The sequence below is a fragment of the Amia ocellicauda genome, chromosome 1 (assembly GCF_036373705.1).
Source record: "Amia ocellicauda isolate fAmiCal2 chromosome 1, fAmiCal2.hap1, whole genome shotgun sequence".
Lineage (NCBI taxonomy): Eukaryota > Metazoa > Chordata > Actinopteri > Amiiformes > Amiidae > Amia > Amia ocellicauda.
Genome location: NC_089850.1, coordinates 14,682,859 through 14,710,495, shown reverse-complemented (window position 1 = coordinate 14,710,495; position 27,637 = coordinate 14,682,859). Strand labels below are relative to the sequence as shown.

At 38.6% G+C, this 27,637-nt stretch overlaps 1 protein-coding gene across 6 annotated transcripts in view; it reads right to left on the bottom strand.

The window, feature by feature from the left end:
* ankrd6b (ankyrin repeat domain 6b) overlaps positions 1-27,637 on the bottom strand; it is a 47,731-nt gene that overhangs the window by 3,530 nt on the left and 16,564 nt on the right. For 5 of the 6 annotated variants that reach the window (XM_066690899.1, XM_066691046.1, XM_066690976.1 and 2 more), the window contains 12 exons: positions 14,639-14,902; positions 12,844-12,942; positions 10,443-10,541; positions 9,823-9,921; positions 9,171-9,269; positions 8,027-8,125; positions 7,591-7,689; positions 6,284-6,361; positions 5,512-5,616; positions 3,234-3,350; positions 2,517-2,693; positions 338-490 (listed from right to left, as the gene is read on the bottom strand). In XM_066690899.1, the coding sequence (XP_066546996.1) occupies positions 338-490; positions 2,517-2,693; positions 3,234-3,350; positions 5,512-5,616; positions 6,284-6,361; positions 7,591-7,689; positions 8,027-8,125; positions 9,171-9,269; positions 9,823-9,921; positions 10,443-10,541; positions 12,844-12,942; positions 14,639-14,761 (1,347 nt within the window). In that variant the 5' untranslated portion in view covers positions 14,762-14,902. Of the gene's footprint in view, positions 1-337; positions 491-2,516; positions 2,694-3,233; positions 3,351-5,511; positions 5,617-6,283; positions 6,362-7,590; positions 7,690-8,026; positions 8,183-9,170; positions 9,270-9,822; positions 9,922-10,442; positions 10,542-12,843; positions 12,943-14,638; positions 14,903-27,637 lie in introns of all 6 variants that reach the window. The other variant, XM_066691191.1, reaches the window with a different exon arrangement.

Sequence of the window (27,637 nt, the reverse complement as noted above, 5' to 3'; positions counted from 1 at the left end):
TAATTTAGTCTACGCTACGCTGCATAACATCCAAACAATATTAATAATGTGTGTTTGTTTGTCAAACGTTTATGTCGTGGTTTTGAAACCATTAATGAATTATGTTTGTGTATGTGTATATGCAATTCTTTTACCATACACCATAAATTACACATCACTCCACTGGCATGTAATATCAGGATAATTCAGTGAAATGAATGTTATTCATAGGTGCTCAAAGCTTCAATTTTATAAAATATGGATTAAAAAGAACCTGCAGCTTGAAGAATATTATATATCTAATACATTGAGTCAGAACATACATGTATACCTTCAAACGTGGATGGTTGTACCATACCTGAAGTTTGTTCTTCCGATCAAGTTGCCCTAGTTTGCAGTTCATGTGTTCCTGCACAGCCTGAATCTCAGTCTTCATCTCTTCTTTGGTGGCCTCTAACTGGTTTTCTAGTTTGTTAATCAGGGGCTCACAGCGACAGCCATTAATTGGAGCCTTGGGAGAAAGGAGAAGGGAGAAAATAAGGATGTTCATAATGAAAAACATGTATCAGTCCATACCCATTTGAAAACACTGGGGTGAAACTGTTGGAGTACAGCAGATTCCATGCTGGCAGTAGTGGAGAAGACAAAGGTTTAAAATCTGAGCAACCTTTTCAGCAGTCTGGGGTTCAGAGTTTGTACATCTGTTTTATTGAGCCCCATTAAGCTGAACATACCCAGAAATCACACAAAGTTGGGCTGATGTCGGCATATCGTTGGCATAGTTGAACAGTGGTCAGGGAGATGGATCATGTCCACTAAATGCCGACAGATGTGATATCCATACAACTTGGTATCATAAATTGACCTATACAACTTTAAAATATCATATGTATATTAATAATAATAATAATAATAATAATAATAATAATAATAATAATAATAATAATAATACATATTTGATAGTCAAAACTGTCCCAGCTTCATTATTTGAGAGCACTCAAGCGCTCTTCCTTGAGACCATATAGAGAAAAGGCGTCTCGTCAGATGACCTCAGACCAAAGAGCCCACTGGAATGTAAGTTCACTTTCATGACTTATTATATTTAAAAAATATTAATATTTACTGTTGTTTAAATGATAAAATTTAATGAAAGGTAGGCTATTTCTATATATCAAATTGGTTAATTCATTATGTAGCAAATGTATTTAAATTTGTAACTAATTTGTCAGAAGTGAAGTTTTGCACTGTTCGCATTGCATTTTTCTTCAATGGTCTGGTTTCATTCTTATAGGCGTAGTGTGTGAAGATGCTACAGAAACTAGTTATTTTTAAGAGGACACTGAATTAGCCACAAATGTAACTTAAAGGCAACAGGACAGAAGGTAATGTTCTCATAACTATTTAAAAAGTGGTCAATACTGAAAATTAAGATTACATTTGTAATAATACATATGGCTTGTAATTATGTCCTGGGGATTCCTGCCGTTCAGTTCAGGAACTCAGTCACTGAGAATGTTTGTCATTTATTCTTTTAAATGTTTCATGTAGTATTTGTGAATACAATTGGTGCTTGTTATTCCTTAATAATGCCTCGGCTGAGTGATCTGAATATACGATCATAAATGTTATCTTACTGGTAAGGGAAACATAATATTTAGGTATTCCCAGACCAAAACACAACAATATTCTCCAAGTGGGGTGATTTATAGGCTACTGCACATTTACTTATTTAAATTCAATATTTACAAATACATTAAAATCGAATTACGCTTGGTTCAGTTTAGTGTGTATAAGTCACCTTTTTAAATAACTGGGTGTTTTGGTAAATACTAATTTCAGCAATACTCTCTCAAGCTTCCCGCATTCACACCTCACCAGGAATAGCGAAAATGGAGCAATAGAATTGAAAAAGTGTGATTGCTTTAAGTTGCTGCTCATCTGTAATATATTTCAACAAAAACACTGAGGGTACAGGATGAGTACACTGAAGGAACGAGCAATACTAGATACAGGATAAGAGCAAAGAATATTTTTTGGAATTCAAATTTGCTGGTCAAATCACGGATGGCTACTGACATCGTGCAGTCGTTTTGATCATCGGGCCAACATGAGCATGATGACATTGGGAAGTTGTCATCAGGCGAACGCTGGCAACGTCTTCTAACGTTGGTCCAACCATTCATGATCAGTCGGGCTGTCGTGTCCCAACGCTGCTGTGCTATCTGGGTAGAAAAGCTCCAAGACAGCATTGTTTTTATCAGTGGCCCTTCATCAAGCTAAAAGATGTGACAGGCAACCTTGTGCAGCCTCAAGCCATCGCGTTTGGCAGGTGCATTTTAATCATCACTGACTAAAGATCTGATGACAAATTTAGCCAATGAAGCAACAGAGAGCTCAGGTGTAAGAAGACTTGAGGATGAGTGGTTCTCAAGGGGCAGGGTTGGGTTGAGTACTTTTTGGGCTAGTGTATATTCAGCAGTTGTGTTGGATGCAAAGGGAGTTGCTGTTCTCTGTATTTTGTGGAGAAGCCGTCTCACCTGCATGATCTTGCCATCCTTCCCCCGATACAGAGTATAGAGCTGGTAGGCCTTGTAGCTGTGGGGCGGAGGGGGCAGCGGGGCAGGTGGAGAGGAGCTGTGAAGTTGGTTTCTCTTCTTGCGAGTGGTCTCACTACGCTGGTTCTCTCTTTTGGAGATGGGATCTGACAGCGAGGGCTGAGGCAAACAAACCAAAACATTACAGGGTTTTACTATGAAATTGGTGGGCTGTTAATTTTCTTCTGATTCTGAGACCTCAAATTGGCAGGCTGTTTTACAAAAATTCACAACTGTAAAGTAAAAAAAAAATTATCTTTACTGCTGATAAAGTTTTAAACGAGGCTGGGGATCATAATGTGGTTAGATTAAACAAAAAAAAAAACAAGTATTGTACGCAATTCTAAAGTACTATAACAGTGTAGATAAAAGAAATAGCTCACTGGATTGGACTGGATTGGGTCCAAATATATATATATATTTTAGTAGAATCTATTAGTATGTATCTATTGCTATATATTGTTTTACATTGATATATTTGTGCACTCTGTAGTTAATTTAACACTATGAACTGTATCTGCTATATATTTTGTTATATAATGATTAGAAATGCCTTTACCAGCAACACAAGAGTGATACTAGAGGAAGAGGGAAATAAAGTTCTATGGTAGAGTGGAGCAGTAGTGTTGCAGCCTAGTGCGCTGTATCCTCAGTAGGTACCTTTTCTTTGTGCTTTTTCCTCTTGTCCTTCTTGGCACAATGCTCATTCTTGTGATCTCCTCCCTTGTGAGGTGCTCGATCGCTGCTGTGAGTATCATCTGCCATGGACACACTGTCCTGAAAGACACCATAAAAACTGAGGGCTCAACTCTGGGAAGTGGGATATTGACTGAGTTTTGCTTTACACAAAATAGGTCACCTTTAAAAAGCACCTCTGGGGAGACGAACGTTGTCTCTATGATATGAAACTGTAATTTGAATTCTGACCTATGTAGCAGGTTAGCGCAAGGGCAATAACCAAAGGGTTCCAAGGGATTAGAATAGAATTTTTCCCTTTCTCTGATGTATATACAGTGGCAAGAAAAAGTATGTGAACCCTTTGGAATTACAACAATCACAACAATAGAAAAACACAGTCTGCTTAAACTAATACCACACAAACAATTATATGTTTTCATGTTTTTATTGAACACACCATGTAAACATTCACAGTGCAGGGTGGAATAAGTATGTGAACCCCTATGCTAATGACTTCTCCAAAAGCTAATTGGAGTCAGAAGTCAGCTAACCTGGAATCCAAATCAATGAGATGAGATTGGAGGTGTTGGTTAGAGCTGCCCTGCCCTATATAAAACACACACAAATTTTGAGTTTGCTATTCTCAAGAAGCATTGCCTGATGTGAACCATGCCTCGAACAAAAGAGCTCTCAGAAGACCTACGATTAAGAATTGCTGACTTGCATAAAGCTGGAAAGGGTTACAAACGTATCTCTAAAAGCCTTGATGTTCATCAGCCGACGGTAAGACAAATTGTCTATAAATGGAGAAAGTTCAGCACTGTTGCTACTCTCCCTAGGAGTGGCCGTCCTGCAAAGATGACTGCAAGAGCACAGCGCAGAATGCTCAATGAGGTTAAGAAGAATCCTAGAGTGTCAGCTAAAGACTTACAGAAATCTCTGGAACATGCTAACATCTCTGTTGACGAGTCTACGATACATAAAACACTAAACAAGAATGGAGTTCATGGGAGGACACCACAGAGGAAGACAGTTTTTTTGCTGTCCAAAAAAAAACACTGCTGCACATCTGAAGTTTGCAAAAGAGTACCTGGATGTTCCACAGCACTAGTGGCAAAATAATCTGTGGACAGATGAAACCAAAGTAGAGTTGTTTGGAAGGAACACACAACACTATGTGTGGAGAAATAAAGGCACAGCACACCAACATCAAAACCTCATCCCAACTGTGAAGTATGGTGGAGGGGGCATCATGGTTTGGGGCTGCTTTACTGTGTCAGGGCCTGGACAGGTTGCTATCATCAACGGAAAAATGAATTCCCAAGTTTATCAAGACATTTTGCAGGAGAATGTAAGGCCATCTGTCCACCAATTGAAGCTCAACCGAAGATGGGTGATGCAACAGGACAATGACCCAAAGCACAGAAGTAAATCAACAACAGAATGGCTTCAACAGAAGAAAATATGCCTTCTTGAGTGGCCCAGTCAGAGTCCTGACCTTAACCAGATTGAGATGCTGTGGCATGACCTCAAGAGAGCGATTCACACCAGACATCCCAAGAATATTGCTGAACTGAAACAGTTTTGTAAAGAGGAATGGTCCAAAATTCCTCCTGACTGTTGTGCAGGTCTGATCTGCAACTACAAGAAACATTTGGTTGAGGTTATTACTACCAAAGGAGGGTCAACCAGTTATTAAATCCAAGGGTTCACATACTTTTTCCACCCTGCACTGTGAATGTTCATACAGTGTGTTCAATAAAAACATGAAAACATATAATTGTTTGCGTGGTATTAGTTTAAGCAGACTGTGTTTGTCTATCAGATCACATTTTATGACCAATTTATGCAGATATCCAGGTAATTCCAAAGGGTTCACATACTTTTTCTTGCCACTGTATGTGTATCATTACCATCATATTAATCATGCAGTTTAACATTCGTATTATTGTTATTATTCCACATTAAAAAGCAATTAGGTATGTACACTCACGTATATAAAGCAATAAATACTAGGTAGAGTTAGACGTCAAACCTGAGTCCAATACAACACAGTGGGAGTGCTTTATTGTCACTGGGATAAACTAAACCATTTGTATCTCATCTCACTACTACAGAGCCTCATACCTGAGATTGAAGTCACATATAGCATATAATGTGTGTAAGCAGATGTTCTGTGAGTTTTTCATGTTACAAACTATGACAGCTGATAAGTACCAACATTTTTTAAGGAAGTTTAATTAGCACTAGCTTGCTCTACCTTGCTCGGCAGCATTTCATCCCTGGGGACAGACTGTGCCCGGCGTTCTTCTTTTAATTTGTCTCTTCTCTTCCTCACACTCCTGCCGCGATTAAAGCTTTGAACCTGTTCACAAGAACAAACTGTCAATGGTCAAGAATCATCAGATCAGGCTTCTGTGATAGCTTTGTTTTGTTTTTCTTTTTTCCTTACTTGTGGATCCATTTGAGTTGAGTGAGGTTTGGTGTAAATGGATTCAGAACATTCCTAACCATCTGATACCAGGTATCAGTATTTTATAATATTAAGACACAGGACAAGAAACAATCAAAGAAGTTTTAATCTAATTTATGCAACTGATTATATTAATATGCATACAATACTGAAAGCATAGCTCATGGTATCAAAGGGGCTTTTCTCTTTTAAATCACTGTCTTTCTTCATGGTATTCTCAGATGTGCAAATGCTACTGTCAACACCATTAGTTAGGCCTGGCTGCGGCCTGCTCCTACTTGCACTGACTATATTAGTAAATTACCAAGGTACTGGAATGACGTTGGTGTACGTGTGGGTTACTGTGCAGTTCCTGGCCATTCACCGATAACCACTGTGAAGCTGGTGACAGAAAATACTAATCTGCTTTATCATAAATTGCTTCAGAAATCTAAAGTTTTAATACAAACCAGGACTTCTCTGGGTAATAACTGAAGAGACAGGAATTTCACATGTAGTTGTAATGACCACAGAATGCTACAGGCCATGTCTGGTACGTGACAAGTGGCCCAGCACTGACCTGTGGAGCTTTGGCCAAGAGCAGAGCCACTTCCGGGTTGTTGTGCTCTCTGGCGTGATCCAGCGGAGTGTGACCTGCCTGCACACAGAAGAACATCTTGTTATCAGTGGGGAAGGAATGGTGTGGCTCTTAGACATTCTGACCGATTTACAAAGGTTATAAAATGTTCACAAGATGTTCTCCTAGTAAACATATCAGAATTGAAAAGTTGTAATATAGATGCCCTTTTTTTGTTTTACACAAGTTACACAAGTACAAGATTTTACAAAATAAATCCTGCTTTACCTGTTTTATCTATTAATTTAGTAAGTTCAAATGTCTGCCAAACTAGTTATTTATTTATTTATGACTTTCTTCTCATGCTTCAGTCAAAAACAATGCAAAAAGAAACACAAGGATAATCCTCAATTCAGCACAGTCACACCTTTCTACACTCCTGGTTAAAGTGAAATATAATGCAAGCTGGCAAATGCTAGGTTTGAGTGCTCTGTCCCAGGGTCAAGGCAATAAAATCAATCTTTTAAGAACAAAGAACCAGTCATTTCCAGTTTTGGCAGTGGAGCAGATTTATAAGTGAAGTGAGTTATTCATCATCAACTAGACAAAGCAGCACGGTCAGCTTTAGTGACATAGCTAACAGTTTGAAATGAGTTTTTGCACCATTTTGTGTAAATTAAATTGCATTCACTGTGGTAGTTTGTTAATCTTATTACAGCAAAAAGCCTAACATTGCAGATGCTGAAATGAAATGTTTCTTTGTAATGCCATAGAAGCTGTTGACTGTGAAAGTTATTGTTTCAAACAGTGTTCAAATTGTAAAAAAATGTAATGAAGACACACATTTGCTTAAGAGTTTATTTGCAAAAACTGATGCAGAAACTCACCTCCTTTTATGTGGGTATCAGCAGTAAAAGCTTGTAACATTCTGCACTGTGATAAATTCATGCACTGATTATAAACAGTTTAAATTCAGTGTCCTTTTTTTATTATTATTATTATTATTATTATTATTATTATTATTATTATTATTATTATATTATTTCTTGGCAGACACCCTTATCCAGGGCAACTTACAACATAACATTTTATAATGTATTGTACCTTGCATCTGACCGTACTTTTAGAAGATAAATGTCTTTCACACTAGACTACAAGTCCTACATGGAATTCATATTGTATGAACTATTAGACACTTTATAGAACTCTCCACAATGCCTGAGAAATTATATTTTTCAAAAGGTGTCATGGCACAGACCACCTGAAAAGAGTGAAGTTTTGCCTGCCAGATTCCGGTTTTCTGTTCTTACATTGTTCAAGATGGTACAATCAGCTCCTGCTTCCAGGAGGAGTCTTGCTGTTTTCTTATGATTCAGAGAAGCAGCTACATGGAGTGGAGTGTCCCCTGCCTGCCAAGAAAGAAAGCAGGTCAGAAATAATCACCAGCAGGAGGTGCTAATTTGGTTTTGGTTACTCTTTCACAGCAATGAATTTGCAAAATTTCACAAAGTTAAAGTCTTTCTCCTATTTTGTTGAGGTACATATGAAACAAATTGAATCCAATTAATGTTTCCTGTTTTCAAATGCTGTGTGTGTGAGCAGACTAATGCCTGTGATTGATCTCTTGATACCATATGCATTCTCTTGGTAGAGTTACTTGATGAAAAGCAGCAGTGAGCATCTCACACAGAAAAGTAGATCTCATAAATATAGTATTAAAGTCATCTGATCACCACATGTACTGACCTGATTCTTCTCCGTGACGGAACAGAAAGCGCTCAGGAGAATTCTAATTATGGTCACATGGTTATAGCGGGCGGCAACATGCAAACATGTGTCACCTACCTGAAACAAATTAACAACATTTTTCATGTAACTGGATATCGCCTTCGTACTCCGAATCTGAATAGAATTAATGAATAACACTGATATAAAAAATAAATTTAAAAAATCTATCAATCTTTATATCCTGGAAGTGTTGGCAAGGCGTTTAACCCACTCAGAACCACCAGAAAAATATTCTATAATAAAGACAAATAATAAAAACATGGGAGTATTAAACTATTTAAACTAGCTTAAATTAAACTATAACTACACCATGAATATCTAAACTCTTAAGCGTTTGTTGCTTGAAGGTTTCCATAGAAAATGGTTGGTCCTAGTTAAAAATCTACTGATCCATCATTTATCAAGGCAATGCTGCTAATAAGGACATACCAAATACTATCACATTTATTCCCCTAATGCTTTAATGTACAAGTTATTTTCATTAATCATGAGTAGGGCTAAGAATTTATCACAGAGATAATTGGGTTTACCTACCTGCCTTTTACAACGTTTGTAGCTTATGTAGTTCATAATAACTCTCACATGAAAGCTATTGTTGTTCAATTTGTTCCATAGCTAGTATGAGCAAAAGACGTTGAAGCATTTTGTGCTACATTAGCTACATTGTAGAAATATAGAACACATGTTGCACTGTGACCAATAATTTATTAATCAGAATAATAATTAGGAAAAAACATTTATGGTGTTGTGGAGTTACCTTGATACAAAGTGATGTGGAGGCTGCTGCTCAGTGCAGCCACATCAATAAACAAAAGCGCATCACAATTATTAGGTTTCATGGGAGTCTTATTAATAAACAAAATTTGTCGAAAACATTTTAAAAAGCAGGTAGGTAAACCCAATTATCTCTGTGACAAAATCATAGCCCTAATCATGAGTAATCCAAACATGTCCCATTAAGGAGGTGTTCATTTTATTTCATTGTAAGGCATTGTCTTTAAAAATTAAAAGACCTGATAAAGTTGGAAGCAAAAGCAAGTCCTCTCAATGTTAATAGGACTGTAAGCTCCACTGAGTCCAGGTAGGTCTGCAGGCAACTCACATTGTTCTTGCTGTCTGGCCTGGATCCCCCCAGCAGGAGCAGTCGACAGCTCTGGGCATGGCCGTTCTGACAGGCCAGATGCAGAGCTGTGTTCCCTGCCTTGGAGGAGAGAAATGTGGAGGTGAGGAATCAGGTAGGAGGGCAGAGGCTGGATGGTTTATTTGTTTTATTTACATAAGAGAGTGTTGTCTTTTTCACAGGCCAGACTGTACAGCTTTTTAACCATCATAGTGTGAACTAGCCATCTTTTATCTTCCTGTTCTTTGACAAAAACAAACAAACACTTTTCGAACAGTCTAATATGGAGACAGGGTTTGTTCATCTAATTTACAGAGAACATAGAGGTTCACCTGGAGGTCATGTATCCAATTATTGTATTATTCTAATTCAGAATAATTCAGTATAATATATAATTAAACAGCATTCTGCATATATATTCTTGCTCAATTTTACTATCTGACTCAAATTAATATTGAAATGGTAGAGACAAACACAGGCCAACAGCTATAGTTTACACATTGTTTTGAAAAGAAATACAACCACACCATCACCAGCAAGCCCATCTCAGCCACTTGAGTACAAAAAGAGAAGTATCCCATAATGCAAATTGATGGAGTAAGTCCATTTGACGCGTTACACTCTGGAGACTTACCTTATTCTTAGCATGAACGTTGGCCCCTGCCTTGACCAACAGTTTGACAGACTGACTGAATCCGTGCCAAGAAACTTCATGCAATGCTGTGTTACCGTCCTACATGAAACAGTGAAGACCTTCAATTACCCATTCCAGGTGAAGGGAGAATGTGATTACAAGACGAGTCAAAAACCTACTGAAATGCTACTATTCTATTTTTAAGCCTGGATCAGCAATCATCAATATCAATTTTTTCTCTTTGTGTCTGACACTGAGCTATATTGTGGCTTATCAATGTTTTCTCTGCTATAATTTACACCTGCATGGTGTAAGACCACTTATCTGGAACATGCAAAACAAGGATGAAGTGAAAATGTCATACAAATATTTAACAGGCATCAATATATTTTATCCAAACAGCTATTTGGTGTCATCTGTAATACACCCCTAAATGAGACTGCAGCAGAACAATCCCTATCAGTCCCTTTCAAATCTGCCATCACTACAATGCCAGTAACCAGATGATAATGACAGTGGATTGAACCGTTTTATTTCTGATTGCTTTCATGTTGAAAGTAACAAATAGCTACAACTGTGCAGTGCCATCTTCACAGATCGTCAGTCTGTGGCGTGTTTACCTTGTCTTGCCGGTCCACAGCACTCCCTTCCTGAATGAGGGCTGAAATAATGTCACTGTTTCCCACCACTGCTGCCCGATGTAATGCTGTCTGGTCACCCTGTTTTCAGCACACATTGGAAACAAAGGATCACTCTACAGTCCTCTCACCCCTTCCCAAGTCCAGCAGAAGGTTTCAATTACAGGAATCTGATATTAAGAAAGTGATCAATGTTAGACCCTCAAGTCTTACATTGTCATCTACAGATGGGTGACAAATTAAAGGAAAAACCTGAATAAATGAGTGGAGGAACATAACAAATGCAGATGGCTCCAAACAGGTGTACTGCATGATACAATTAAGCAATTAACATCCTATCATGCTCTATGGCATGTATACAAATGCTGAGCAGGCCCAGTTGACTTTGGTTTTGGATCAAGATGGCAAGAGGAAAGGATCTAAGTGACTTTGAAAGAGGGGTCATTATTGAGGCACAAATGGCAGGAGCTTCAGTCACAGACGCTCAACTGGCTAGTGTTTCAATAGGAACAGTGACTAAAGTTACATCTGCAATTAAATCTATGTGAAAGACATCAGTAAATAGGGTCGGAAATTGTAGTCAAAAGTGTACATTCGATGACCATGATGCTCGTGCATTACTTCAATATGTAAGGAAAAACAGAAGAGCAACTCTTTCCCAGGTGACTGAGAGTGTCAATGCAGGACATGATCAGACTGTCAGCAAGAACAGTCTGTTGAGAACTACACAGAGAGGGATATTATAGTAGGGCTGCAGTGCATAAACCCATCATTACAAAGACAAATGCGCAGTTGAGAGTTCAGTGGTGCAAAAACCATAGGCACTGGTCTACAGAGATGTGGAAAAAAGTGGTATGGTCAGATGAATCATCCATCACCATATTCTGGACAAAGTGGGTGAACATTGATGCTGTTCTGGCGGCTCGTGGTATCCCAACACCTTACTGAGACACTATGTTGTTTTATCCTATAATTTGTCATCCGTCTGTATATCAGCTGGAGATTGATAGACATCAACAGATTCAGGGAGCAAGGCCTGTTTTAAGGCAGTTCTCCCCCCAACGTCCAATAATGAAACACTCCCAAATGGCACTGAAGGAAGTTTAAGATGCATTCATGGAGAGTTACTATGTGGTTTCAGCTTGATAAACGTTTCCAATGAGCGGATATTAAAGAGATAGGTCAGAGTCAGTGTTCTCAGATCATGTATTGCAGTTAGAGTAAAGGAGAAACCCTGGCATGCACATCCCACACTAGTTAGGTCACTACAGTAGGAACAAAAGGGGACACCAGTGAAATTGGCAGCAACAGAGGATCTAGAGTATGCACCCATTGATTGTCTCAGCCAGGGTAAGGTTTCTAACCTCCTTCACTTTCTCTGATCTTCTTCTAGGTTCCCTCCTAGCCCTTCTCCACTGCTTTGTCTTAGTACTTCCTTCCTTGTTTCTGTTCACCATGGCAAATGTGTCCTTGGCTACATCTGATGAACTGGTACTGGCTGTCTGAGAGCTCATTAACCAGTCCGAAGCAGTTTTGGAGCCTTGGTCGGGTTTGGTATTGGTTGGTGCAAAGGGAAACATGTGCCCAGGGGGCCTGCACACCAGAAAGCTGGCTTCATCTAGCTGGTAGTCAAAATAGTCCCACTCTAGGCCACTGGAGGTCATTCTTCTACTAACAATAGATCTCTAAGAATTTTAGAGGTGTCTGCAGGAAAATCACACTTCAATTAGGTATACAAGCCAAGTCTTCATGTCAAAGCCATCATGCAAAATTCACAAATTTCAAAATTTGATTATTTTTTCCATGCAAATTTGAAAATGTGCCAACACTCTCACAATCTTAGCATTTTAGTCAAAGTACAAAGAAGTGCAAATGAGACTGAAGATTTCTGGAACAAACATTGTCCTCCATTTGACTGCTGTGCATAAATTATGTTCATTCACACTGTCAGTTCTGACAGTCTGCTCAACCTGGAAGCAGAGAGACTTTTGCCATGAGGTGTCATTCTACTCTTGGGAATTACAGAATAATTATGTTACCCTGTAAAGTCTCATTAACCTGAATATATCACTATTTGGTCTTTTGCTTACTCCCTTGAGTCAAAGCCAAGGGGCTTAGGACACATTCTTAAAGTGATTTGATTTTTAAAAAGATTTGGTCACATTTTTTAGAACTGAAGACAGATATTTCCATTCCTAGAAGACAAAGTATCTCTTATCATAGGGCATCTGCCCCATAACTGTGTGAGTTGTCTACCCCCGGACAATTTTAACAGATTTACAATCACTGTTGGGATAGAGAAATGCAGTTTTAAAAATATGAAAGAGGACAGAATGAAGCCTGACCGGTTTCTTGAAGGAGAGAGCCCCGCTGCAGCACTTACATCATCTTGTATGTCAAGGTCACAGGAAGCCTTCAGCAGAACGCGTACCACCTCAATGTGACCCTTGTAAGAAGCCAGGTGCAGGGGAGTGCGGCCGTACTGCAGGCAGGAAGCACAGGCAGGTCTGTCACAACCCATTCCCCAGTTGATCTGGACAACAACACCAACTGTAACATCTTCAGGTCTACCAGTTATGGCCTTTACCAGTAGGGGGTTTCCTAATTTGACTGGGTAGGCCATCTGAAACCGATTTCAGTGCTGCCGTTAACATGATTAATTGTGTGATTACAACATGTTGTTACTGCCTCTCTCAGATATAATGGTAAACCATGTCTGAATTTGATTCTGTAAATGTTATCCTCATGTTCCCAGAAGTATGCAGTTGAAGGCAATAATTCATCACCTGTGCCACTGAGCACGAGGTAACAAGAGTCATGCTCTCAAGTCAAAAAGGAAACAAGATGCATTTAAACATTTTGCTCCATATAAAACTGTTAACTTATCACTACAATCTGGAGAAGAGTGTGTTCAGCTAAAACTGTGTATAATTGGCCTCCGTGGGTGTGTTACTGAATGGCTGGCAAGATATCCGTAAAGAGAGTTACATTTCATCTAAGCTTTGGAGGGACGCCAAAGCCACATTTCAGGTAACTCCATTCAGAATAGGATCTGGTGGTTTCTAGGCAACCGGGACAGGCTCATTTTGTCAGGTGTGCATGGTTCTTTTGTGGCTTATGTCCTGGGTTAAATGTTCTTAACCTCTCCCTCCCTCTTTCTCTATCCCTCTTGCTCTGGACCCGTCAGCTGTCAGGATGCCTGCTTTCACTTTTGGCCCTCTTGCCTTCTAACTCCACACTTCAAAGTTAATTTAAGGCTTAAATTCAAGCTTCTATTCCCAAATAAATATTTATTAGGGGTTCAAGCCATAAATACCCAGTACAGTGTTACTCAGTTTCACTGCTAAGTACAGGCAGGCACAGAAGAGACACGCTGAGATGGAGAGAACTGGCATCATCTTACAAATGCTTTTGGAATGTCTACCCATCTGCTATAAAAACATTAAAGCAAGCAATACATAAACAAAACATCAGTGCAACTAATTAGATGATTAAACGCGATTAATACAATGTGTTAACAAATTAATGCAAAATTGTATTGATTGACTGAATGATTGTTGTTGTTGTTGTTTTATCACCTAACCCAGTAATGCACATGCAAGTCTGTTCTCCTGAACTAAGATGGTATCGTCTGTATGAATATTTTCAGTATCTTTATGGTCCAAAATTATTTATGTAAGTGATAATAAATCCTTAAATTAATCTCTGTCTCTTTTCAACTTAAAGCTATTCCATCTATTCTCAAATATTTTTTCAGGATGCTCTAAGTTCAAGATCAAAAGCTATTATTGAATGTACAGAAAAGTAAAAGTAAAAATGGAATTTAAACTAGTGCAATGTTCTAGGTACATATCAGTACTGGCCTAGCCTTTACTTTTCTCTTTCTCTTTCCAATTACAGCACTGCCCTACCACTTTGAGAAAGCAATGCCAGTTCACTGTTTATTTTTGCTTTGTGTTTCTGAATTGTCTTGTACAGAAGGAATGTGTTCATGTTAAATTAATTGCATGAAAGAGTTGCAAACATACTCTTTGAAAACAAACTCAATAATTTCTGAAATACATTTCCCCCTTCTCCCTTAAGCAATGAACTAAACAGCATTCCACATATCGTAAGCATGGTTATATTGAAGCAAACACTCCTGGTCTCCCACACTATAAAAAAAGCATTTTAGTTACCTTGGTAACCGCTACCTTAGCACCCTTGTTAATAAGCTGCACCACATTATCCGCCTGGCCTTTGTACGATGCTATGAGGAGCCGTTCTGAAAGTGCATGGACCGCAGCATCCTGCTGGCTCATGAATCAGAAGAGATGGGCTGTCTCCAGAGCAACCTGCAGGTGAGATGCGTCACTCTAGGTCTAAGAACCTAGTTATAGCATGTTAGTCAGAGAGAGGGCCAGCAGTAGTTCACGGCTCCTCCCTCATGTCATCTTCTTTCCCTGTAGGAAAACAGGAAACAGGCAGGGTGTCAGCGAGCTCCCACGTGCAAAGACTAATCAGGACAAACTTTTGGCAGTCAGAATGAGGCCAGTCAGAAGAAGTATTCCCTTCCACACTTCTGTGCGTTATATCCTGTTTGTTTCCACTTAAAGTAACACATCTGAAATGCACGAGGAAGCAAGCATCCGTCATTGTTACGTATTTCATGTTGATTGTTTAAGTGAATTTCCTGCAGGGCATGCGAATGAGTGAGTGTTACACATATACAGTTCATACACAAAGGAGCTATACCACCAATTCCAAATGAACTGCAAACATCTACAAGGTGGAATGGGGATATATTTGCCAGTGATAGAGATCCCAGAAATAACAACCACAAGTGAGACATAAAATGTTGTTTTTAAAAACAAAATCCTCATCCAGTGTTGACAGAAAACCCCAAACAGTGGGACACAAGCATCACTGCCATGCTGTTGATTGTGCAGTAATTACTCCTATTACCACAGAGCAAGTGATTCACAGGAATGCCTCGCCTGTTCTAAAGTGTTTCACCTGAAGGGCACGGGCATCACAAATGTGGGAAACCAGCAAACACATAAAATTGTCAACCCTGCAACCAACTTCCAGAAAGTGAGTCTGCTTTGAAGGGAGGAATGTCTAGAAAGCATTTTTTTCAGCTCAGTCCTGGAGTTTCAGCCTCTCATGAACTGTAGAAGAGAGATGAATGTGCTCTTCTTTCTCTAAACTCTTTATCTGCAAAGTTTAGGGAATCTTCTAACTTTTGTTGTGCCCTAGCTCATAAGTAGAACTATTAGTAATTCTGAAGTAGATACATAAACAATGAAACATACATAGAAAACCTGAATATTTAGGTTTTCTATGTATGTTTCATTGTTTATGTATCTACTTCAGAATTACTAATAGTAATATATATATATATATATATATATATATATATATATATATATATATATATATATATATATATATATATATATATATATAACAAAGGATTATTGTAAGACTTGAGATTTTAAATAAATGGTAACAGTGTTGCTCTGATTTACTGTTTGCTTTCTTTCGTATTAGTAAATCAGGTGCCATATAACTGCACAAACCCCTTCAATGACAAGGTGATGCATAGTTATTGTTTTTATGATTTCATTATATTAAATAAATGTCAATGCAGGCACACTAGCATAACAATTTTAATTGTATTAGATGTATGATTGATACATCATATTAAATTATTGTTCCCTTACCTGTGTTTACACTCTAGATTGTAACCGATCTTTCCACAGTATGTGACATCATTACCACTTGGAGGACTCATACCCAAGCAGTGTTTAATTTGGACGGCAACGGGCTTCCTCGGCATGTTCTTGCACGCCTACAATAGTTATCTCACTTCAGGACATGGCCTCATGATCTGAATCAATTATGGGAAGCCAAATTCTTGAGAGCTTTGAGATGATGTATATACTTGCATACATACATAAATACTTACACACATTCATACCTTTTAAATCACACATGAGATTTTTAACTTTGACTCTTAAAAGCACATTAAATGTATTGGCATCTTCTCAGCTCTTACACCGCAATGACATGTCAAACAGCCTGCCAAACATTTTCCAAGACGATTTGTGCTGTTAACACACCGATAATATTAGATCTTGTTGATTTTTATAAGAAGGTGTTTGTTTTCCTGTGGCTGTGGATATTGAAGAGCAATAGACCACAGGCTGTGAAACAAGGATGCCTGTGTAATCAAATGTCAAAATTAACTTCCTGCTAAAGTATTTTACAAGGATAGAATTGCAAGTTTGTGGCTTATTGGAAAGGAAGCTGCTTGTAAAGATTACACATGGTAAGAAAATGGCTATATAAAAAGCTAGATTTTTTAACATTAACATTTAACATTTTTAAATGAACAACCACAGATTGGTGGTTTCTGAACATTTATTTTGCAGCAGACGCCTCATGACAGTGAACCCCCAGCCCTTTTATGTGTCAAAACCTTTAGCAGGTCTTTATGCGCACACAGAAAAATGTCTTCTAAACATACTCAATGTTTGACCGAAGAGGACTTTGGTGCCATAAGATAAGATCATAAAGGAAGTTTAGAATGACAAAAACGCAACTGGGTCCCTTCAAAGCCTATGTGTTTTTAAAAGTCTGCCAGGATCCTTCAGTGCACAAAATAACACACTGATAAACAAATGATAGACAGACATTTGACAGTCATAAACCATGTATAAATATAATTAGAGAATGCAACATTTTCAAGACAAAACAGTACAAAAACACTACAACACACACTTTGATCCTCAATGGAATTATTTTCCACGCAGGATTTATTTTACCATAAATAAAATCTAGCCTGGGTAAGTCTGTCTGATAAGAGGAATTGGTTTGTCTTTTACAATATTATCTTAAAGGTTGAGGGGAGAAGATCTGTTATAAGCTACAGTCCACCAGCAGAAAGAGGGGCTGGTTTTACAATCATTACACTCAGACAGTGATCAGGGTTTTGTGAAGCAAAATTTTACCAATTAAAAGGCATAATCCAGGATATGACATTACTGTAATACAGCACACAGATTAAACCCAGATCCCTCGGGTATGCTCTAATCTTTTTGCCTTGTGAGCCATTAAAAGCCCATAAGTCTTAATCAAGGTGGCTTGGTACCAAACAACACCCCAGCTAAGCTTCACTACTGTTGCAAAGCCAATAACACATCCTAGCCAATCACTGCCACTTATGATACATTTAGAGGAAAATCACACATTAAATGTACAGACAAATGGAGTAACCACAAGTCTTGGTTGATTCATGAGTTATGTACTTGTCTTTAGAAATTATTTTGTCATTAAATGTAAAGGAATGTATTAATATTTTGTAAAAAGTAATTGAAAACCTTGAATCTCTTCTGGTAGTTCCTTAACAGATAGAAAAACAATGTGTACGAAAGACTTGGTAACACACAGCTACTTTACTATTATCAGATAGTAGAATAATTTCTTCTTCTCACTGTCAAGTATTTAAAAGGTTTAATGTTGTATCCAAATGAAGTTACTACAAACAATGTATGTTGAGATATAAAACCTTGATAGTAATCTTCCAAAACAGTGTCAAATCTGGTCAGGAAATCTCAAAATGTATATATTTCAATCTGAAAGCCAATTGCCTGGCAAGGACCAAAACATATCTGTCATAAAGTCTATAATTACATTGTTTATATTGTTTTCTTATGTTTTTGTTTCAGGGACACTAATAATGATGCTTTCATGAGCTCAACAGACATCCACTGTGGTCCTCTGTTTCTAAACGGATTTTGAAAGATGGCGAATACATTGGACAGGAAGGGAAAAAGTGTTTAATCAAAAACATCTCCAGTCATTATTTACTTTGAAACTTCAATGTTTGATCAACACACAAAAAACAAGCATGTCCTATCAGATCCGATTTGTCTTCTCTAAAGCCAAAAACTATTTTAATTGCTGTGGGGCGGGTTTCTCTCCCCCAAATTATTTGCATTGCGTTCAGTGATCTGTGTTAATTTGTTTTCCATCAAGGCATGTGAAACTGCTGGCTCCAAGTCAAACAAAATCTTAGGAGAAGGCATGTTGTAAGATAAATATTTGTGTAATGCATTATTGAAAGCCAATAAATCTCTGAGAAATCCAAATAACACACTTCTATGCTTTAAAAGCACACACCATCATGCAGTATGAGGCAACCTCAAAACGTGTATGTTGTAAATGTTCAAAACTATGTTGATGGATGAGAATGCCTATATGCCTAAAATAACAAAGAAGGTTGTTACTTGGGTATTAAGGAAATGACAAACATATACAGTTAGGTCCATAAATATTTGGACAGTGACACAATTGTCATCATTTTGGCTCTGTACCTCACCACAATGGATTTATTGAACGGTGTAGGAATTACACCCATTTTTATATGTGGTCCCCCAATTTTAGGGGCTCAACAGTATTTGGACTAACTAACATAATCATTAATTAAATTGTGAGTTTCAATACTTGGTTGCAAATCCTTTGCAGTCAATGACTGCCTGAAGTCTGGAACCCATAGACATCACCAGATGCTGGGTTTCTTCCCTGATGATGCTCTGCCAGGCCTGTACTGCAGCTGTCTTTAGTTCCTGCTTGTTCTTGAGCCAAAATGATGACAATTGTGTCACTGTCTAAATATTTAAGGACCTAATTATACACTAGGGTACTGCAGCAAAGCTTAATGTACATTTCCCTTTGGAAAAAAAAGCCATGCTTATATTTTCCTTGAATTTCATACTCTTGTGGATTGAAAATAAAAGTAAATTCTTCTCTAAACCTTCAAGCAGTTCCCTTCCTTTTGTGTGTAACTGTCAGTTACTGCAGTAACACAGATAAATGAAAGCTTTTATGGAGGATTATAATGAAGTCTGAAGACTGAACATAAGAATAATCTAACAAATTAAAAAAAAAAAAACTCAACAGAGGAATAACAAAAATATACAGCTTCAAAATCCTTTTTGCTTCATTACAGAAACAAACTACCTAGTACAATTCAAATAAGGGATTCCCTTCCCTTCCCACAGACATGCTTTCTGTTTTTCAAACTGATCCTCTGAATGCAAACTCGTGATATCTCAAGATTAGTGGATTACATTGATAATAATCTATGTGTCATTCCTTGGCCTTTGACCTTCTAGCATCTCAAAAACATTACACTTAATCTCTCACCGGATATGATGTAATTGGGGTTGGATAACTAAATAAATCACAATGAAGAAAATCATAGGGCAGTGCCCTGTAAATCACAGTGTAAGAAATATGTCAGGGAGTAAGAGCAGTTACAAATATCACAGTTTGAATAGATATGCAATAAATAAAACCAAAAACCTGTCTCTAAGCAGAGGTTAGATGGATTTGTGATAGAAGGGTGGAGAGCATTAAGAAAGAGGGAAAACAAGGCAAGGTAGTGCCGAAACATTCCCCTACTACCTCAGAAAGTATGTAGCACTTCATGCAGTTAGGCCACTTGCCAAACACATACATAACATGAGAGCTGCCATTCGTGTTGTGCGAACAAGGGCAACGAGTCCAATGGTTACACAAAGCGGTTTGAAGAATTTGGTCCAACTGAGATAAAAATGAGTGGTTAGTTAGGGCAGCTAAGCAACTCTTCTTTTAAAATGCTTTACCGCAGTGATCTTAAAAATAGTCACTTTTTAAAGGGTCACCCCGATTAATTGATCAAGCCTGGTGGGCAGATACTCACACACACAAAAGCATTCAGCCTGGAGCCCCTCTTCAAGTGCAGCCAGGCAACGGCGCTTTTGTTACAATGTTGCAAGAACTCGTCTGAAATGTTACAAACCCCAGCACTGAAAATGCCAAACTCCCGTGCTCCTTTCTGAGTGGATGCCAATAATAACAGGAAAGAAACAAAACCAACATAGTTCTGAGTCTTCCTTTTCTGACAGCCAGCGATTCTAAAAGCTCTGCAATAATACAAATACATTGCAGAGCAGGGCCCTAGGTCGAGTGGGGGAATGTGTGGGCTGTGACTCCTGGGCCTTATCTTTCACCAGTTCCCTGTTTTTCTGCATTAACAACCTATAGCATTGGGGTGGGGATGTGTTTTAGCAACCCTGCAAAGACTTAATATTCTCCCTTGAATTGGAGCTTGAGATAAGAATCTGACAGAGTGGCCAGGGACAAGTGGACCATTGCACCGTTGGAATTACGTGACTTGAGGCTCCCTGTGTGATGGACGGTCTCCAGCCTTGGTGCTCCACAGGTCATTATAGGTTATAAGGACACCAGCCAGTTCAGTCAGACACCAGTGCCCCACAGGTCACAACTGCTACCTAGAAGTCCAAGCCATTCCAAGTATTTCCTTACGTTACACTTTTAGTTTGAAGATAAGGAACGGAGTCCATATCAGTCAGCTCCTGGAAGTGAGTTTTGGCTAAATTAAAATTACTATTCCCAATGTTTCCTATTTATGTCTAACTTTGGTACTTAAAACTGTTAATTAGTAAACTGTTATCCCTTATTTAAAATGTGTATTATTATTATTATTATTATTATTATTATTATTATTATTATTATTATTATTATTATTAACAACTTTTTGTGGTCAGCACAGATACCAAGATACCACACTACTATTAATTATTTTAATATATTATAATTAACCTATATATTATTATATAAGATGAGAAATGTCAGCAAGAAAAAAAAGTTTGTTTCTCTCTTAATAATGTTGGCGAGGAGACTGTTACAGTAGTCTAGAAAGTCATATTAGAACCATATTATTGCAGATTTTTAAAACAAATATACTTGGATTTCTTTACATGTTTTAATCTCTGCATCTCTTTCTAGTTTGGAGGAGCAAAAAAACTAACTATTTTGGATTCACAATGGATATACAGAATGCTTGCTTTGTTGCAGAGTTGACCTAATGCCAGCCTAAAGACCTCTGGCCAAACCGGTTATGAAATAAGCACCAGTGGTCTATTCACATCACAGCCTCGCTCAAATGTCTGGAGAGATGCTGGCCTTGAAAAGTAAATTCATATTGCTAAACGGTTAGCATAATAAATGGGGAAAAAATGACCTGGAAAAGGATTAACATTGGATTTCAAGGCAATTAGACGCCCCTGAGCCGTTCAAATGAGTAATTTAATATTCATAAACAACTAATTCTAATATTCTGCCAATGGGAGAGGTCAGAGAGTGGCTTAATTTGAAGGGGCTGTTTTGCCCAATTAAACTGAGAACCTGAGGAACAGACAGTGCTCACAGATGGAAGAGTGAGATCACAAGCTGCCATCACAATATACACAGGCCTCAGTCATCTTGCATAGTAATCACAGGAAAATGTAGAGCATTTTGTTTAACCTCCCCTCTCCTGCCATGTTGCTTGGTTTATTTAAAATAGTCTGCCCCCCCTTACAGTGAGGGAAAAAAGTATTTGATCCCCTGCTGATTTTGTACGTTTGCCCACTCACAAAGAAATGATCAGTCTATAATTTTAATGGTAGGTGTATTTTAACAGTGAGAGACAGAATAACAACAAAAAAATCCAGAAAAACGCATTTCAAAAAAGTTATAAATTGATTTGCATGTTAATGAGGAAAATAAGTATTTGACCCCTTCGACTTAGTACTTGGTGGCAAAACCCTTGTTGGCAATCACAGAGGTCAGACGTTTCTTGTAGTTGGCCACCAGGTTTGCACACATCTCAGGAGGGATTTTGTCCCACTCCTCTTTGCAGATCCTCTCCAAGTCATTAAGGTTTCGAGGCTGACTTTGGCAACTCGAACCTTCAGCTCCCTCCACAGATTTTCTATGGGATTAAGGTCTGGAGACTGGCTAGGCCACTCCAGGACCTTAATGTGCTTCTTCTTGAGCCACTCCTTTGTTGCCTGGGCTGTGTGTTTTGGGTCATTGTCATGCTGGAATACCCATCCACGATCCATTTTCAATGTCCTGGCTGAGGGAAGGAGGTTCTCACCCAAGATTTGACGGTACATGGCCCTGTCCATCGTCCCTTTGATGCGGTGCACCAAACACCCCCAAAGCATAATGTTTCCACCTCCATGTTTGACGGTGGGGATGGTGTTCTTGGGGTCATTCTTCCTCCTCCAAACACGGCGAGTTGAGTTGATGCCAAAGAGCTCGATTTTGGTCTCATCTGACAACAACACTTTCACCCAGTTCTCCTCTGAATCATTCAGATGTTCATTGGCAAACTTCAGACGGGCCTGTACATGTGCTTTCTTGAGCAGGGGGACCTCTGCGGGCGCTGCAGGATTTCAATCCTTCATGGCGTAGTGCGTTACCAATTGTTTTCTTGGTGACTATGGTCCCAGCTGCCTTGAGATCATTAACAAGATCCTCCCGTGTAGTTCTGGGCTGATTCCTCACCGTTCTCATGATCATTGAAACTCCACGAGGTGAGATCTTGCATGGAGCCCCAGACCGAGGGAGACTGACAGTTAACTTGTGTTTCTTCCATTTGCGAATAATCGCACCAACTGTTGTCACCTTCTCACCAAGCTGCTTGGCGATGGTCTTGTAGCCCATTCCAGCCTTGTGTAGGTCTACAATCTTGTCCCTGACATCCTTGGACAGCTCTTTGGTCTTGGCCATGGTGGAGAGTTTGGAATCTGATTGATTGATTGCTTCTGTGGACAGGTGTCTTTTATACAGGTAACGAGCTGAGATTAGGCGCACTCCCTTTAAGAGAGTGCTCCTAATCTCAGCTCGTTACCTGTATAAAAGACTCCTGGGAGCCAGAAATCTTGCTGATTGATAGGGGATCAAATACTTATTTCCCTCATTAACATGCAAATCAATTTATAACTTTTTTGAAATGCGTTTTTCTGGATTTTTTTGTTGTTATTCTGTCTCTCACTGTTAAAATACACCTACCATTAAAATCAGCAGAGGATCAAATACTTTTTTCCCTCACTGTAAGTCCGGCCCTCAATTATCTGTTCCTCACCCACATTTGTACATTACTGTGGGTGGTTCTAATAAAAATATATAAAGAAGATAACTGATTTTCACTTTCTTTACTCCACTGTGACCAAAGCAGGAAAATGAAGCAGAACTGATCAATAAACAAGAATGGGGCAGCACTCAAAACTTGATTTATAATAACACTAAAAGCAGTAGCTGTACTGAGGCAGTGCTTTTATTTAGTGGGTTTCTCCCAGGGAAACTGGTTTCTTTCAGAGAGAGGCCTACCTCTGCTTTAACCTTTTTGAGGCACTACTTGTGGACAAAGGCAACTAAAATCCCCTCAAACATGTTCAGTTGAATATAGAAACACTTCATACTGGAAATGTTTTCTTCAGACTTATTTAAATGCTACAATTGATAAAAATGAAAGAAGGGTGTAATAATGCCTTATTTATAATGCCTCCCAAAGATCCAAAACCCTGGGCTTTGTAGTAAGGGCTCATTAAAGGAAGTGCGGAAGACAAAATTACATTCTCTTTCTCAGTTCCAAAGCGTTCCAGAACATTTCATTTCCCGATCATGTTAATCTCTGTGGTTAGAAGCACCTACCACAGCTCCGGCTTTCCTTCTGTCACACATAACTAAAAAGCTGAAGAGGAGAATCTACATGGAATGGAATGCATTTTCACAAAGAAATGCTTACAGAAACTAAAGCTTCCGCAGGTTCTATTATGACATAATTTATGATATCTGGCACCAGAGATAAAGTCTTGTGCCAAAGCTGTGATATGATTTTTTATTTATTTATTACCTTATTATTCAGGAAAGATAATTATCCAAAGCTAGCAAATCTAAGTACAATGGGCTAACATTTGATAACACAGCCTTGTTGTTTTCTTTCTTTAAACATGAACATTTTTCTAAACTAGAATAAAAAAAAAAAAAAACTCATTTAGATGTTACCTTATTTTAAATTCTTTCCAAACTAGCCCTGTTGCATTAGTCTTTAGAAGAGTAATACTGACTCTCATTCTGATATCAGGACCAACCTGAGCCCAAGGAAGTCCTGTTTTTACTTGTTCTCTAGCATTAGCTTTAACCTTTTCATCACTTACACAGCCAGGGTGAGCTTTACATTTATGTAACAGCTTTCATTAACCAAATCCCCAGAACAGAACATTATATAAGAAGGCATTGGCCACAAAATCCTGGAGGTGAGCGCCTGGCTGACCTTTCATTCAACAACAACAAAAAAGTCAATTTATATTTGGATATGAGCTGCTGGTCTAGTGCGTCCAATTACTTGTGCATCTTAATACAAAAGAAAACAGTTATATTTGATTCTGAATGAAAGGGACAAAAAGGTATTCATGTGCTTGACAAAACTCTGATAATACATCCATTGCAAAACATGACCAAAAGGACTGACCCCACGAGATCAACACAGAAAGAAAGAGGTCTTACTTTACAGTGAATAAAAGAATCAGTTCACTGAATTAATTTCTGCTCCACAGAGCCTACCTACAAAGCCAACTATGTTGCTGGACTTGGTGCAAGTAAGAGACCTTATTTCAGAGACCTCGATGTTTATCTGATTACAAGATGGCCTTGATCAGGGAGGTTAGTTACACCATGCACTGAAGACAAGCGCTGGTGACTAGATTACACAAATACGGCCATCTGTCCCTATATCTGTCACCCAGTGCTATAGAGTGGTCTGTGTCTGTTCTGAGCTGCGGCATATATGACACTCTTCCAGCAGATATCGCATGCACTGATCATTATTGCATCTATAAAATAACACCCCAGCTATAGATATTCTGTTAATTCATACATCCATAAAACATGATGTGTAGAGAAAGGCCAATATACGATCTTAATGAGAACAACCAAATGCTGAAGCTGAAGGAGGGGGTTCTGGGAGAATCTAAAAGCTACGAAGGTTAACATTGCTTTACATAAAGATATTGGACAGAAATGTTCTGACCTTTTCTTGACTGGTCTTATCTTCCACCTCCAATCTATTAAATTATTTCACACCCCACAGGGCATCTGTTCTGCAAATCTTAATAACATGCAATAAATGTTTGTAGATACTTCAACCTGACATTGTGTGACCTTAAAACCTACATGGTTTAAATAAATTAAAAATAATAACCCAGGCACTTGATGTTAAGACATGGGAAAGGGATGCTATCTTTAGCAGGAGTAAAATATTTTTCACAAGCAAAATAAATCAATGTTTGTCTATCAAAGTTGCTTCTACTGACACTCTAAGACACTTTCCATAATTCTGCTCCCTGATCCACAATGCAGTAAGTGTCAGCAGGCGCACACTGTCAGTCGGGAAGACCCCAGCTGCAAGGACAGGTGATCGGCCTTTGATCGTTATCTGGAAAGATATTCCCCAAAGCATTCTCTCCATCTCTGTGACATCACCTCCCCCCTGAGCATTTCCCCCTACTGACAAGTGTATGTCTTTCTTTGTATCACTTCATCTACAGAGTGATTTGGAAGGAAGTTTAATGGATCTTGACTGAATTTCACCTGATACGATACAAGAAATTTGAAACTTTGTAACAGCCAAATAAAACTTGAAATGTTCCCAGTAGTTTGTCAGTGATGGAGTGTCCATGTTTCTGTGAATTGGTGATTTGTTTGCATGTTTAGAACAGCTTCAAGAGATCATGTATGTAGCTGAAAAGAATGGCCAGAGAGGGGGACAAGGTCACGGTGAGATTGGCCTAAAACACTGGATACTCACTTTCTTCACATTCACATTTCTTCAAATTTCACATGAAAATTAAAATGAGGATTTGCTGTTCCTTAAACTTAATTCAATATAATTGCCTGTATTTTATTACAAGAATATAGACCCTTTGGCAGAAACTAATAAGGCTTAATGGCTAGCAATGTGGTTCTGTTTTGTAATGATAGAGTGGGTGGTATATGTATTTAATTGTATTGCATGTCTGTCCTGCACTGTCTCAGTAAATGTGGAGTAATGGCTTGGTCTACATAATCAATCAGAAAGGTTGCAACATTCACATAGTGTTATGGACATATCAAAATGCTCTTATTGTTACACTCTAGTTAAAACACCAAGCATAAGTGAAAAGTTTAAATATCTATCAAAATTCTTTGCTTGTGGCCTTGGTTTCATTTGGCACAGTTAGATATCTCTGAGAAACTGCTGTGTTATGTTTCCCGAACATACTGGCAAATACCCTATACTCAGCCAAGGGTGCCAGCCTCAAAGTCTCATCTCCACTTGCACAATCCATACTTTACGAAGAGCAATAACAATTGTTGTAGTACTTTGCATTATCTTCATTAATTAAAATGTTCCTGGTAGACCAAGATACAATTCTTCAGCATATGGTACTGAAAGAACAGCTCCAACTGACTTGAAATTAAGTCAGCCTCTGACTTTACCCTTCATTTTGATGTTACGTTGAGTGAAAAGATACTCTTCTCAAGTGCAATTCACTCTTAGAATGGAAACCTACACTCACCTAAAGGATTATTAGGAACACCTGTTCAATTTCTCATTAATGCAATTATCTAATCAACCAATCACATGGCAGTTGCTTCAATGCATTTAGGGGTGTGGTCCTGGTCAAGACAATCTCCTGAACTCCAAACTGAATGTCTGAATGGGAAAGAAAGGTGATTTAAGCAATTTTGAGCGTGGCATGGTTGTTGGTGCCAGACGGGCCGGTCTGAGTATTTCACAATCTGCTCAGTTACTGGGATTTTCACACACAACCATTTCTAGGGTTTACAAAGAATGGTGTGAAAAGGGAAAAACATCCAGTATGCGGCAGTCCTGTGGGCGAAAATGCCTTGTTGATGCTAGAGGTCAGAGGAGAATGGGCCGACTGATTCAAGCTGATAGAAGAGCAACTTTGACTGAAATAACCACTCGTTACAACCGAGGTACGCAGCAAAGAATTTGTGAAGCCACAACACGTACAACCTTGAGGCGGATGGGCTACAACAGCAGAAGACCCCACCGGGTACCACTCATCTCCACTACTAATAGGAAAAAGAGGCTACAATTTGCACAAGCTCACCAAAATTGGACAGTTGAAGACTGGAAAAATGTTGCCTGGTCTAATGAGTCTCGATTTCTGTTGAGACATTCAGATGGTAGAGTCAGAATTTGACGTAAACAGAATGAGAACATGGATCCATCATGCCTTGTTACCACTGTGCAGGCTGGTGGTGGTGGTGTAATGGTGTGGGGG